At 51.8% G+C, this 12,001-nt stretch overlaps 1 protein-coding gene across 1 annotated transcript; it reads left to right on the top strand.

Annotated features, from left to right (window-relative positions):
- Positions 1 to 1,859: 1,859 nt before the first annotated feature.
- Positions 1,860 to 11,712, top strand: KCNA2 (potassium voltage-gated channel subfamily A member 2). The gene is made up of 2 exons (XM_075115309.1): positions 1,860 to 2,090; positions 2,939 to 11,712. Exon 2 carries the CDS (start codon positions 4,203 to 4,205, stop codon positions 5,700 to 5,702), a length of 1,500 nt encoding a protein of 499 aa, XP_074971410.1. The 5' UTR covers positions 1,860 to 2,090; positions 2,939 to 4,202; the 3' UTR covers positions 5,703 to 11,712.
- Positions 11,713 to 12,001: the final 289 nt, after the last annotated feature.

The raw sequence follows: 12,001 nt of genomic DNA, 5'->3' as shown, positions 1-12,001 counted from the left end.
GCTGCACCCACCCCTGGCTCTGGGCCACCCGCAGCCCCTGGCACTTTGGGGAGTTAAAACAATATGGTTTACCCCTCCCATGTCCCCAGATCCCCACGACTGGCTGGGCATTGTGCTTAGCACTGATTTTCTCGGGTATTCCCGGTGGTCCGTGCCCTCCTTTGCCACCTCGGGCTGTTGTCCCTGGGGCGATCGCCCCCGGCACTGGCAGCCCCTCGCAAATTTGACCGCTGCGTACGGGAATGGAAATATTTCCATCGCCTCCTCCAGCACTTGTGTTTGCTGGGTGCCGGGCGCCTTGCGGGACTTGTTGCTGCCCCAAGGCTCTCCTCGGGGCCCTGGGGCAATGGCAGAGTGGTCCAAGCAGATGCATCTGCATCGTGCCCTAAGGCAGGGCTTGATCCATAGGTCTTTTAGGCCAAGTTGGTATGAGCTTGGCCGCCTCCCTGTATTGGGGTGGGAGATGCCTCCATGTGAAGGGAGGTCTGTAAATGCAAAGAGATACAAAATTATTGCTTTTTACATCCTCCCCCCAGCCAAAAGCAGGACAGTGTGGTCCCTGCGAGTCTGATCCTGCCCCATCTCCATCCCCCAAGCTGCGCAGGGCTGGTGAATCTCCATCCCCCAGATCTCGCTGAGCAGATCCAGGCTATTACCAAGAATATGGTATGGACTGGAGCCGCATGGTAAAGCAGCATCACGTATCCAGGGATATGATTATTTCCCAGTGGTTGAAATCTAGGTCTCTTGCTTGGGAGGAGGGAGGCGGGGGGGGGGGGGGGGGGAAGACGCTCATATTAATCTTATGAATATTCATGGAGAAGCTCTGCTGTCTTCGGAGGTTGACTCCCGGGGTATGAGTTTGGGGGGCCGTAGGTGAGAGGTGCCGGCAGCGGCGCGGAGCAGAGCGGCTGCTTGTGCATTCGCCGCATGCCTGACTGCAGAGCCAATTGTAAGTTGGTGCCTTTTTCTCTCCCCCGTCGCCCTGCATCCTTTCCCCCCCCACTCCCCGCCGCTGCCCCGCTTAAATACAGCCTGGCCATAAACCGTGCGAATGGAGGGGTTTGCATTGTGGTCACCAACGTGAACTTGCCCTCAAAGCGTGCCACCCAAAATCTCACCCCTCTGAAATACACGCATGGCTCCTGCCTGCAGTGGTCCGTGCAGGCAGCGAGCAAACTGAGGGTCTCTGGGCAAATCTTCTTCACCTCCTCCACGCTTCCCCCTCCAACCCCCAAATTTGCATGAATTAACCCCAAAGATGCCTGGTGGGTTGCCAGGAAAGCATGCAATGGGGAGAAAGTAGGAGAAACTGAGTGTTGGGATGTGTAATGTCAACTCAGATGATGCTGTAACCGTCTCCGATAAGCACCAAGCATCACTGCTTGGCTTTGGACTCGGAGGAAGGAGCCTAGACCTCATGCTAAATAAAAATCAACATGTTAAAAGAAATAAGGCAATCTCTGTGCTGTTAAACAAATGTGGGGTGTTTGGGGAAGGGAGAAAGGGGAGGAGAGAGTTTACAGGCAGGAATAAAACTGTATTTAGAAAAAAAAATTCAAGGTTGGTTGATTTTTGGTAAAATGGGGGTTTGTGGCTGCCAGGTATTTTTTGCAGCACCAGAAAGGTGGTGTTGGTGGTGTTTTAGCACGATGCTCAGAGGAGCCAGGAAAGGTCAAATCCAGCTGAACTCCTGAGCCAGCCGCTGGGGAGCGAGCAGTGGGGAGAAAATGCAGGAGGAAAACTGGGACACATACAACCTCCTCTCCTCTGGGCCTGGCAGAAAAGGGTTAAGCAAAGCGGTTGAATGCTGCAAGCCTTGTCAGGGTTGTACTATTTTTTCTAGTGCATAAGGAGAAGGGAGAGGAGGGTTGCACGGAAAGGGGAAATTTCCAAGAAAAGAGGGATCTGCGGCAATATCTGCACCTCGGGTGATGAAGAGAGAACCCACAGGCATAAATGGCTGGGAGAGAGCTGAAATCTTTGCCGAGGAGATTGGGACCGCGGGGTTATTTTCCACCTGCCTCCCCTACCCGGTTCTGTAATCCTGGCTCAAAGTAGACAAGTCGAGTTGGAGCTGAAGAAGGGAGGTTAGAGGTTTTTTTGATTTTTTTTTTTATTTGGGAGGGAAACAAAAAACAAAAAAGGAAAAAAAATGAGAGGTTGGTTGGACCTCTCTGGATTGAGCATCTCCACGGTGTGAGGCAATGCAGGATGATCGAAATGAGCGCTCGTTAGGAGCAGGGATGCTGACGATCCGGCACCGACCAGGGACCATAGCCTCAAGATCCCCATGAGAAATTTTGCCCACCGGAGTCGAATTCCCCCGGGGGGGGTGGGTCGGCCGGGCTGGGGTTGGCTTTTGGGAGGATGGGGAGGGTGGATGCAGGTCGCGTGGGTCCCGCGGTCGGGCCCACGATGCTCACGGCTCCTCGGAGCCGTCTGGGGGGGCAGGTGGCCTTGTGGGGGGACAGACAGGGACCGGTGGGGGGTTCAGTCTTGCGGATGAAGCCAGAGCCTCCTAAATCACCCGGGAGCGCGACGCGTTGGCGCGGGCGCTGCGCCCAGTGGGTACCACCGCCTCCCGGGTGCTCGGCGGTGGTGGGAACCCACCGTGGCTTTGCAGAGCCTCAGCGGCCGGGGTGGGGGGGCTGCGTCGTTCCCCCCCCTCCCCTTCGCCTGGCACCGGCACCCACGGGCAGCCCGGCCCCACTGCACACCGTGGTGTTGGGCGAGAACGGAGGGAGATGGGGCTCTGGTTTTTTCCGCCTTGCCGCTAGCGCGCTCTCGCCCTCCTCTCGTGTTGCAGTGCAGGTTGGCCAGGCAGCGGGCAAACAGCTCGCAGGGAGGGAAAAAGGGGTGCCTGGAGGAGCTGAGGCTTTGCAGATGCTCCTTTCGAGCCCCCAGCAGCTCGCTACCTTCTTGGTGTTTTTTCCAGGCGATGCCACACCTCCCGAGGACACAGGGGACATCGGGTTTTGCTGAGCTGAGCATCTTTTCACCGTCATACCGAAGGCATCAGACAGACGCTCATCTGCCCTGAAGTGCAGATCTGCAACAGCTACCGAGAAGACTCTGTCTCTCTGTCTCTCTGTCTCTCTTTCTCTCTCTCTCTCCAGTCCAAACCATTACAAGACCTGACTTCCACCATCTGGGAATCTAACCCCTTTTATGTCCCTTCTCCTTTTTCTACGATGACTCACCATTATTTTTAACTTTGAAGAGAGAGGAAATTATGGGGATCTTGGAAGCCTGTATTTCTCTCTAGGATTTCCCCAGGGTCAGATAATCGGTGTTACTAAGAGACACTAAGATTTGGCTTCTCCAGGTAATGTGATTTGTTTTCTGTGTGCCATGGTGGTTTGCAGAGAATGACAGGAGCCGGGACACCAGCGGTCGAGGAGGGGGACTGCAGTGGTCCGCGGGGCAGCCTGCACCGGCGGCTGCAAATCCAGGCAGCCGCAAAGCTTGCCCGGTTGGCTGCCGGCAGGGAGGGCAACATGTCGCCTCGCCGCTTTACGGCCAGGGCAAGAGGATTGGGAAGGTGTCGAACTTAAAGGAGTTAGAGCTTTCCTAGAGGGTAGATTGCCTGAGATTGCATGGTTAAATGTTAACCCTTCGCTGCATGCCTGGAAATGAGCTGAGCCTGGTCCGCCTCTCCCCGGCGCCCCGTGGGGTCCCATCACCACTTTAGGGCTGGCTGGGGTTATTTTTCTTCCTTCCTTTTTCTTCCCTTCCCCCCTCCTTTTTTTTTTTTTTAATTGGAATTTTTATTTTTAGCCAAAAAAAGAGTTCTGGATTTCCAATGCCAGGTTCTTCCACACCGGTTCTGAATAGGTGACGGTTCCTCAGGTGTTTTCTCTCTTCCACCTAATGGGTTTAGATGGGAGTTTTTGAACTTTGTCCCAAAGAAGGCAGATTAACCCCCCCGAGGAAGGGGATAGACATGCAAGTGAAGGGAGCTGCTCTCCTCCCCCCAACTTTATTTCATCTCTCTCTTTCTCAGCAGGGGCAATTTTCTTTCCTTTATTTTTATTTTATCTTTTTTTTTTTTTTTTTTTAAATCATCCCTTCGCCTTTTCATGAGACACTTCCAAACCTACGTACCTGTCCTTCTGCAGGATAGTAGCCCTGCCCTGAATCCGATCCCACCACCGGGCACTGGGAAGAGTTTAGCATAAGGATTTCTTTTAAACCCCAATATGACAGTTGCTACCGGAGATCCTGCAGATGAAGCTGCAGCTCTTCCCGGTCACCCGCAGGACACGTATAACCCTGAGACCGACCATGAATGCTGCGAGAGGGTGGTCATTAATATTTCGGGTCTGCGCTTTGAGACACAGCTCAAGACACTAGCCCAGTTCCCAGAGACCTTACTAGGGGATCCTAAAAAGAGAATGAGATATTTCGACCCGCTCCGGAATGAGTATTTCTTTGACCGGAACAGACCCAGCTTTGATGCGATTTTGTACTATTACCAGTCTGGTGGGAGGTTGCGAAGGCCCGTTAACGTGCCCTTAGATATCTTCTCGGAAGAGATCCGTTTCTATGAACTGGGGGAAGAAGCGATGGAGATGTTTCGGGAGGATGAAGGCTACATCAAAGAAGAGGAAAGGCCATTGCCTGAGAATGAATTTCAGAGACAAGTGTGGTTGCTCTTTGAGTACCCCGAGAGCTCAGGCCCTGCCAGGATTATAGCTATTGTCTCCGTCATGGTGATTTTAATCTCCATCGTCAGCTTTTGCCTGGAAACGTTGCCCATTTTTCGGGATGAGAATGAAGACATGCACGGCAGCGGGCTGAGCCATCCCCCCTACTCCAACAGCAGCATGGGCTACCAGCAGTCCACCTCTTTCACAGACCCCTTCTTCATCGTGGAGACACTTTGCATCATCTGGTTCTCCTTTGAGTTCTTGGTGAGGTTTTTCGCCTGCCCCAGCAAGGCTGGGTTTTTTACCAACATCATGAACATTATAGACATCGTAGCCATCATTCCCTATTTCATCACCTTAGGGACGGAGCTGGCCGAGAAGCCGGAGGATGGTCAGCAAGGCCAGCAAGCCATGTCCTTGGCCATCCTTCGAGTCATCCGCTTGGTGCGGGTCTTCAGGATCTTCAAGCTCTCCCGACACTCCAAGGGGCTGCAGATCCTGGGGCAGACTCTCAAGGCCAGCATGCGGGAGCTGGGCCTCTTGATATTTTTCCTCTTCATCGGCGTCATCCTCTTCTCCAGCGCCGTCTACTTCGCCGAGGCCGACGAGAGCGAGTCCCAGTTCCCGAGCATCCCCGACGCCTTCTGGTGGGCCGTGGTTTCCATGACGACTGTTGGCTACGGAGACATGGTCCCCACGACCATCGGGGGGAAAATAGTGGGTTCCTTGTGTGCCATCGCTGGCGTATTAACGATTGCCTTACCAGTGCCCGTCATAGTGTCTAACTTCAATTACTTCTACCACCGGGAGACAGAGGGAGAGGAGCAGGCTCAATATTTGCAAGTAACCAGCTGCCCAAAGATCCCCTCTTCCCCTGACCTAAAGAAAAGCAGAAGTGCCTCTACTATTAGTAAGTCTGATTATATGGAGATTCAGGAAGGCGTAAACAATAGCAATGAGGATTTTAGGGAGGAGAACTTGAAGACAGCCAATTGCACGCTAGCTAACACAAACTATGTGAATATCACCAAAATGCTAACCGATGTCTAGTCGCTAAAATCTAGTAACGTATTTAAAGCTGAAGTGGAACAATTGCAGATATCGAGTGCTGCTCTGCATTGTAGTTAATACAGTATTTTCTACGGTGTATATTTGGTTCTGCATGGGAAGCAATAGCTGTGTAAGTGACTTTTAACCTTTGATTTCCACACCGAATAAGCACGTTCGTGCAAAGGAAAAAAAAAAAAACCAAACCAACAAACCATTTTGTTTCCCTTCTCCCATCCCAGGCTTGTGGGTTTCCAAAGGTACGGAGCAGACGGGCATTTCGAGCAATGGGATGGGGATGCGGGGGGCAGCTCCGGCCCATCCTGGGGTACCACGAAAGGCGGTCCCTGTCCCGCGGAGCTGGGTGACAGCCAGCTTCCAGGCGTGGGGAGCGGCTGGGAAAGGTCAGGCAGAGCTTAGTGAAGGGAAGATGCGGTCGTGTGGCCGAATTGCTTGAAGGCTCGGGTTTCTGCCCCGGGAATGCCAAGTGTGAACGCATCGCCCAGGCTCGTGTTTCATAACTGAAAATGCTGCATGCTGCAATAGTTTCAGCCACTGCAGTATGCCAGTGTGAGGCCCAGGGGAGGGATAATTAGTATGACGGCACATTATTTATTAAGTCTTAAATTTTCTATGCTAGGCATCGGGAGGGATGAGTAAATAAATCAAGAGCTTGGATTTTATTTATTTATTTAGATGACACTTCCATCACCAATATTTCCAGGATCACCAAAGACACCTCCACTGACACATTGAAAATGAGTTGGAAAAAGCATCATTTTTTATATCTATATATAAAACTGGAGCAACTATGCTGTGGCCTATAATATATTTATACTGCAGTGAAATTTAACCAGTAATACAGTACAGCTGCATGGATATTTGTTGCATGAATCTGAATATTTAATACACACACAAATATATATTTTCTTAGTAGACTATACAGTATTCATGTTTATAGTGTTTATAGATTCTCCGGTGGCTCGAAGGAGACTCATGGAAGTTAAAAACTCTCCATTATACTTAAAAACTAGATGGGAAGGCATGTGCTGACAACAGCTTGATAGATATCAAGGCAAAGCCTGAGTATCCGAGTATGCAGACACGAGAGCCGACTAACGCGAGCAAGGGAAGGTGAGCTGAAAGTTAAACACCTGCACTCATTATAGGGCGAGTAATTAGTCATTAATCTTAGTGTCATGAGCAGAAACCACGGTGGACCAGAGAGGGCACGAGGAGCAGGTGGAATAGCAGGTACCGGCTCTCCTGACCTGTCTGTTCAGCAATTTCAGCCATTTCCCGTACAATTATTGTGTGTGTGTATATAGATATTTAGAGAGCGACTATAGGGCCAAATCCTCAGCAAGCGTGAGGGCTCGGGGCACTGGGGGCTCCCTGGCTGAGGGCTGTTGGGGTGGTGGTGTGTGGGCTGCAGCAGGGCAGCCTGCGCCGGGGCGCCCGCGGGATCGCCAGGGCAGGGTGCGTTTTGGGCTGCAAAACTCAGCTAAGCCATGTAGAGCCTCAGCGCTGGTGGTTTATTTCCTTTCAGTAGCAATAGGTGCTGAGGCTGGGATGGGTCTGAGCTCACGCCTCTGAGCCTTTGCTTTGCCTTCCTGCAGGGTTTTAGGAGGGGGAGTCGAGGTGCAGAGACCTCAGGTTCGTCCCAGCCTCTTCTTCATCCCCGGTGTTATTCAGGGATAGGTGGGAGCTGTTGGTCCAGGGGGGATCTCATCTGCTTTCCCCACTCCCATCTGGATTTCCTTGTGTTCTGCCCCATTGCCAACAATCCCTAGGGACGGGCGCCCCATTCCTCAGTCAGATCAGGGGAGAGGGATGCAAACCTCTTCCAAGATCATGGTCAAGCAAGGCCTCCCTGGGGTGTGGGATGGGGGGTTTAGCAGCCTGCTGAGCTGGGGTGAATTTGGGTGGAACTGGGGCACGGTCAGTGCTGTAGCGCTGCGGTGAAGTGTGGGCGCAAGGAGGGAACCCCACTGCAGAGTGCGCGAGGGAGGTCGGTCAAACCCTTCCTGAGCTCAGAGAGGAAAACCATACTAATAACAATAAAATAAACGGTGCTAGCGTATTCTACAGCAATGGTTCAAAATGCTGCTTTAGGACCGGATCCCTTGTGCTCCACTCGGCCAGGTGGAATCTCTCCTTAGTTTTATTTTATTGATTGATTGATTCAGGCCTGGCTATAATTAATACCAAGTGTCCATGGTTAGTGTATGAGAGTCCTGGCTTCTGTGTGGTGCAGAGGACCAGCAGCATCAATGCATTGCATCTCAAAGATGCTCAGCACCACGCAGCATGGGGGCCCCAGCCTGTCTTTAATTATAGCTCATTATATTAGGAGCCTTCTCCTCCCTCTCTGCTGCTGCAGCAGCTCTGAAATGGGAACCCCTGAAATGTGTTAACATCTTAAACACACACAAAAAGAAACTACGCAACCAAAAGCGATAAATCTCTGCTTCTGAAGCTCATCCCATTGAATGGGATGGGGCTGGTGTGAGCCACTGGCTTGGACACGGTGCCCAGGGCCAGCTTCCATCAGTCCAGCTCACGGTGGGTCCACAGGGATGGGAGCTTGCGTGGGGAAGCTGCCTGCTGTGCTGGGGTTCTGCCCACCCCACCCATGGGTGCCCCTAGCACTGGGCAATCCCATCCCTGGCGTGCGGGAAAGCACCGAGGCCGAGGACAGGTAGCTGCAGGTTTTTTGGGAGGATGCTGGCACTCAACGAGACTTTGCAAAGGCTTCAGATGATTTGGGGGAGCGTCCACCAAAGTCCTGGGTGCGTCTTGTGCCCGTGAGTGCCATTGTGGTTTGGTACAGAGGAAGATCATAGTTTTCTGGGAGAGGTGTTTTGTTGGGCACAGTGTCCCTGTGGGCTTTCCAAGGCCGGGCAGGAGTGGAGAGTGGGTCCATGAGCAGGATCAGGCACATCCAAACCCACTCACCAAGCTGGGGGGGCCCGGCTGCCTTGGGAAGCCCCAGAACTGCATCACGGGGATGAACAGGGCCAAAGAGCAAGAGGCCACGTTCCCCCTGTCATCACCAAGGTGAGCTGGCGTCCGTCCCCATGGCAGAGGCCAGCACGGCTGGTCCCTTCCTTAGGATGGATCCTGCACCTCCCGCGCTGACCCAGGAAGATGTTCCTGGGGAAAACGAGCCCTGGTGGGAGAACATCTCTGGGCTGCCCTTGGCACCACATTTAGGAAATAGGGAAAACACCCAGATAAGTGCTCAGATATTTGGTTCAGGGCAAAAAAGGTCAGTGGGGGCCGTAGATGGAAGTGATCTGTCAGGCTGCACGAAGCAGAAGGGTCCAGGTTTCTCCCCCACACAGAGAAATGCTTCCCCTATAGCTTTTAATGGGATTTGTGCCTGCAGGTCGGAGCTCTAGTGCTATTTCTAGCTTTGCTTCTGACTCACTGATGTGATCTTGAACCAGTTTTTCAGGAGGAGACTGTGATTTTTTTTCATTTCTTTTTTTTTTTTTCTTTATTTTTTTCTTAAGGAGTTTGGTGTGAGAGACTCTGGGCCTGTATCTGCAGAGAAGCTGAGCATCTAAAACTCCCCTTGATTCTGAAAGGGTGCAAAAATAAGCTGCAAAGTGGGTCAGACTGAGGATGCTAAATTAGGAACTGGGGAGGGGGCGAGTCCCACCTAACGTAGGTGGTCTGGTTCCTTTCCTCCTTGCATGGAGGCGTTTGCTTCCCTCCAGAGCTGGGATGGAGGACTGCTTCTTTCTGGTCTGTGGAGGTGCGCCTGGGTTGGCACCCAGAGGAGACAGCACCTGTATTTTAGTTTAAGGCTTTGTGCTGTGTTTTTGGAGAGATGGAAAGTGGTAATTACAGTGCGGGTTATCTTCTAACACCCAACCGCATGCCTGAACCTGTGAGTAACCCATCAGCCTTCTAATATCTTCGAAAATCTCTGCTGCGAGCAATGGGGTGAGGCTCATGTATCACCTGGACACCACCAAATTATTAAAGCTGCTAGGAAAAAAAATATCTGTATGGGGCAATGAGTTTTACTGGGAAAACTAATCTCTGCAGCGATGTTTTATGTCAAAGTCCTACAGATTTGAATGCTGAGCTATATGAAGAAAAGCATCCCTAGATTGGTGTTGTGAGAGTGTAGCACGTGGGTGTATAAATATGAGCATATTTGTGCATAAATACACAGAAGGAGAGAAAAAGACAGAGGAGGAGGAGGTATTTCAGGAAGGGCCTTGCTTTGTTATCAGATAATTCCTGGGTCAGCCCTTGAAATTGCTGCCAAAGTCTTGTAGATTTTTCAGAGCTCGTGATGCACTTAGGGATGGGCCTGAGTGGAGAAGGAGATCCGGATCTGGCCTTGGAGGTGGGAGCATCCCGAGGGGCTGGTGGCATCTGGCTCCGCACACCCCTCTGCAAACCAGCAGCTTTGCGGCATCTCTGTTCTGGATCCTGAATCCCCGGCTTGGGCCTGTCACAACCATTTCTGTGTCTGTACAGGTGAAGCCAAGCAGAAGTCGAAGGAATTTGTTTGCGATGGAAGTGCCGTGCTCCACTGGGTGGGTTTTTCAGGGTTGTTTTTGTAATGGATGGATTTTAAGTTCCTCGAACCAATGCTGGCTTTGGGTCCCAGAGCAGTGGCAAGAAGCATCTCCCTGTTTTGGAGCCAGGGTGGGTTTATCTTGAGGTCAATATCCATGGGGGGTTCCCAGCGTTTCTTCTATCAGTGGGAGTTGGTCAGCATGCCGCTAGGGCGAAAGGGGCTGAGGGGCAGGGAGAGTCAGAGTCAGCCCCAAACCATTTTGTTTTGCAACCAAAAAAAATGCTGTGGCTCCCTCCTCGCACCCCCGGCAGCATTCAACCTCCTCCATGCCCAGTGCCTCCCTTGGAGACCTGCTGCTGCCCCTCACCAGGAGCCCCGAGGGGGGCCAAAGTCCCCCCCATGCACCAGCCACTGACCTGGCTCCAACCAAAGCACTGCCCTTCCCCAGCCCCGTGTGAACGGCACCCCGATGGCCTCAGTCTCCCCATGATGTTACTGCATTTGGCTGCCCAAATTTTGCCCCCCCTTCTCAGAAACAGGTGCTCTGACCCTGCGGCCTCCGATTGTGGGGGACTAGGACCAGCCTCCGGCTGTGTAAATCATCCCTGGGAGCACAGCACTGATTTACACCCGGGGATGAGATTCCCCAGCTCAGCTGTATGTGGTGAGAAATAAATTCCTTATCCGTGTTTTTCTTCCAGGGGGTGGTTTGGCTTGTAGGAGCCGCTGGACTTCATGTAACCGCTCGAGGTCCACGCATGTGGACCCTCATGGGGACCACATCCCCTCCCCAGACTTGCCTGGCTGTCCTGAGCTTGGGGTTGGTCTTCTGGGGTTTGGTTTTTGGGGATTTTTAAAATTTTTTCGGCTGCCTATAAGACTGTAGTTATCCGTTTGCGCTTGCTCCCTCATTGCTTGAGATTGCGCTCTTGTCCTCCAATGTCACACGCCGAAGCGCAAGGGGTAAAAATGGGTATTGGATCACCCCTGCGTGCAGTGCCTAATTTGAGTGAATCAATAGGAAGAGGAAATCCAAGAAGGACTCATCCTAAGGATGCTGGAGCTGAACCTTTTGTTTCCATGGTTACGGGAGAAATGGGACCAGGAATGGAGAGAGGCCTATAAACTGTTAAAGGAGGACTCGTGGGAATTTCAAGTCATTTAACCATGCGTTTGCTAGACAAAAATTTAGACACCAGCTGTATCCGAATTGCACAGTGTGTATAGACGTTACTGCTCTTATTGACGACGCGGGGTGTCCTGGGGTTTGGGCGGATCTACGGGCTGAGAGGCACCCGAGTCAATAAGGCTGACCGTTGTATATAGGTATACAGTTCTGTGTACATACATATTCCAAATGAGCATTTGCTGTCTGGTTTATCATGAGTGTATATAATTTATTCTTCACAGAGTATCACAATTTTTGTAAATATCGGCACTAATTAAGAGAAAATAAATATGTATATTATTGAGGAGTTATTTTGATGTCAGTTCTGTGGAGGGTGGGGAAGAAAAAGACAAGTGGCTGTATTTTTGGTAGACTGGGTATTTTTTCTCTGTATGTCTAAACCTTCTGTGAGAAGAGACAGAAACCATGGAAAAATCGGTTTTTGCTCCACCGTCAGCTGGTCTGCAGGGCCTGTTGAAGGGGGAGAACCGTGGAAGGAGCTGATGGGTGTCAGTGATGGGCACCAGCAAGGACGGACACGCGGCATGGTGTGTACGGGTTCCCCCGTGGGATTTGCCCCAAAAAAGCTCC

The sequence above is a fragment of the Phalacrocorax aristotelis genome, chromosome 21 (assembly GCF_949628215.1).
Source record: "Phalacrocorax aristotelis chromosome 21, bGulAri2.1, whole genome shotgun sequence".
NCBI lineage: Eukaryota > Metazoa > Chordata > Aves > Suliformes > Phalacrocoracidae > Phalacrocorax > Phalacrocorax aristotelis.
This window is presented reverse-complemented; position numbering and strand designations above follow the sequence as displayed.

What these genes read in the sequence shown, in the direction of transcription:
- KCNA2 (XM_075115309.1), top strand. Translation starts at nt 4,203, where the DNA reads ATGACAGTTGCTACCGGAGATCCTGCAGATGAAGCTGCAGCTCTTCCC.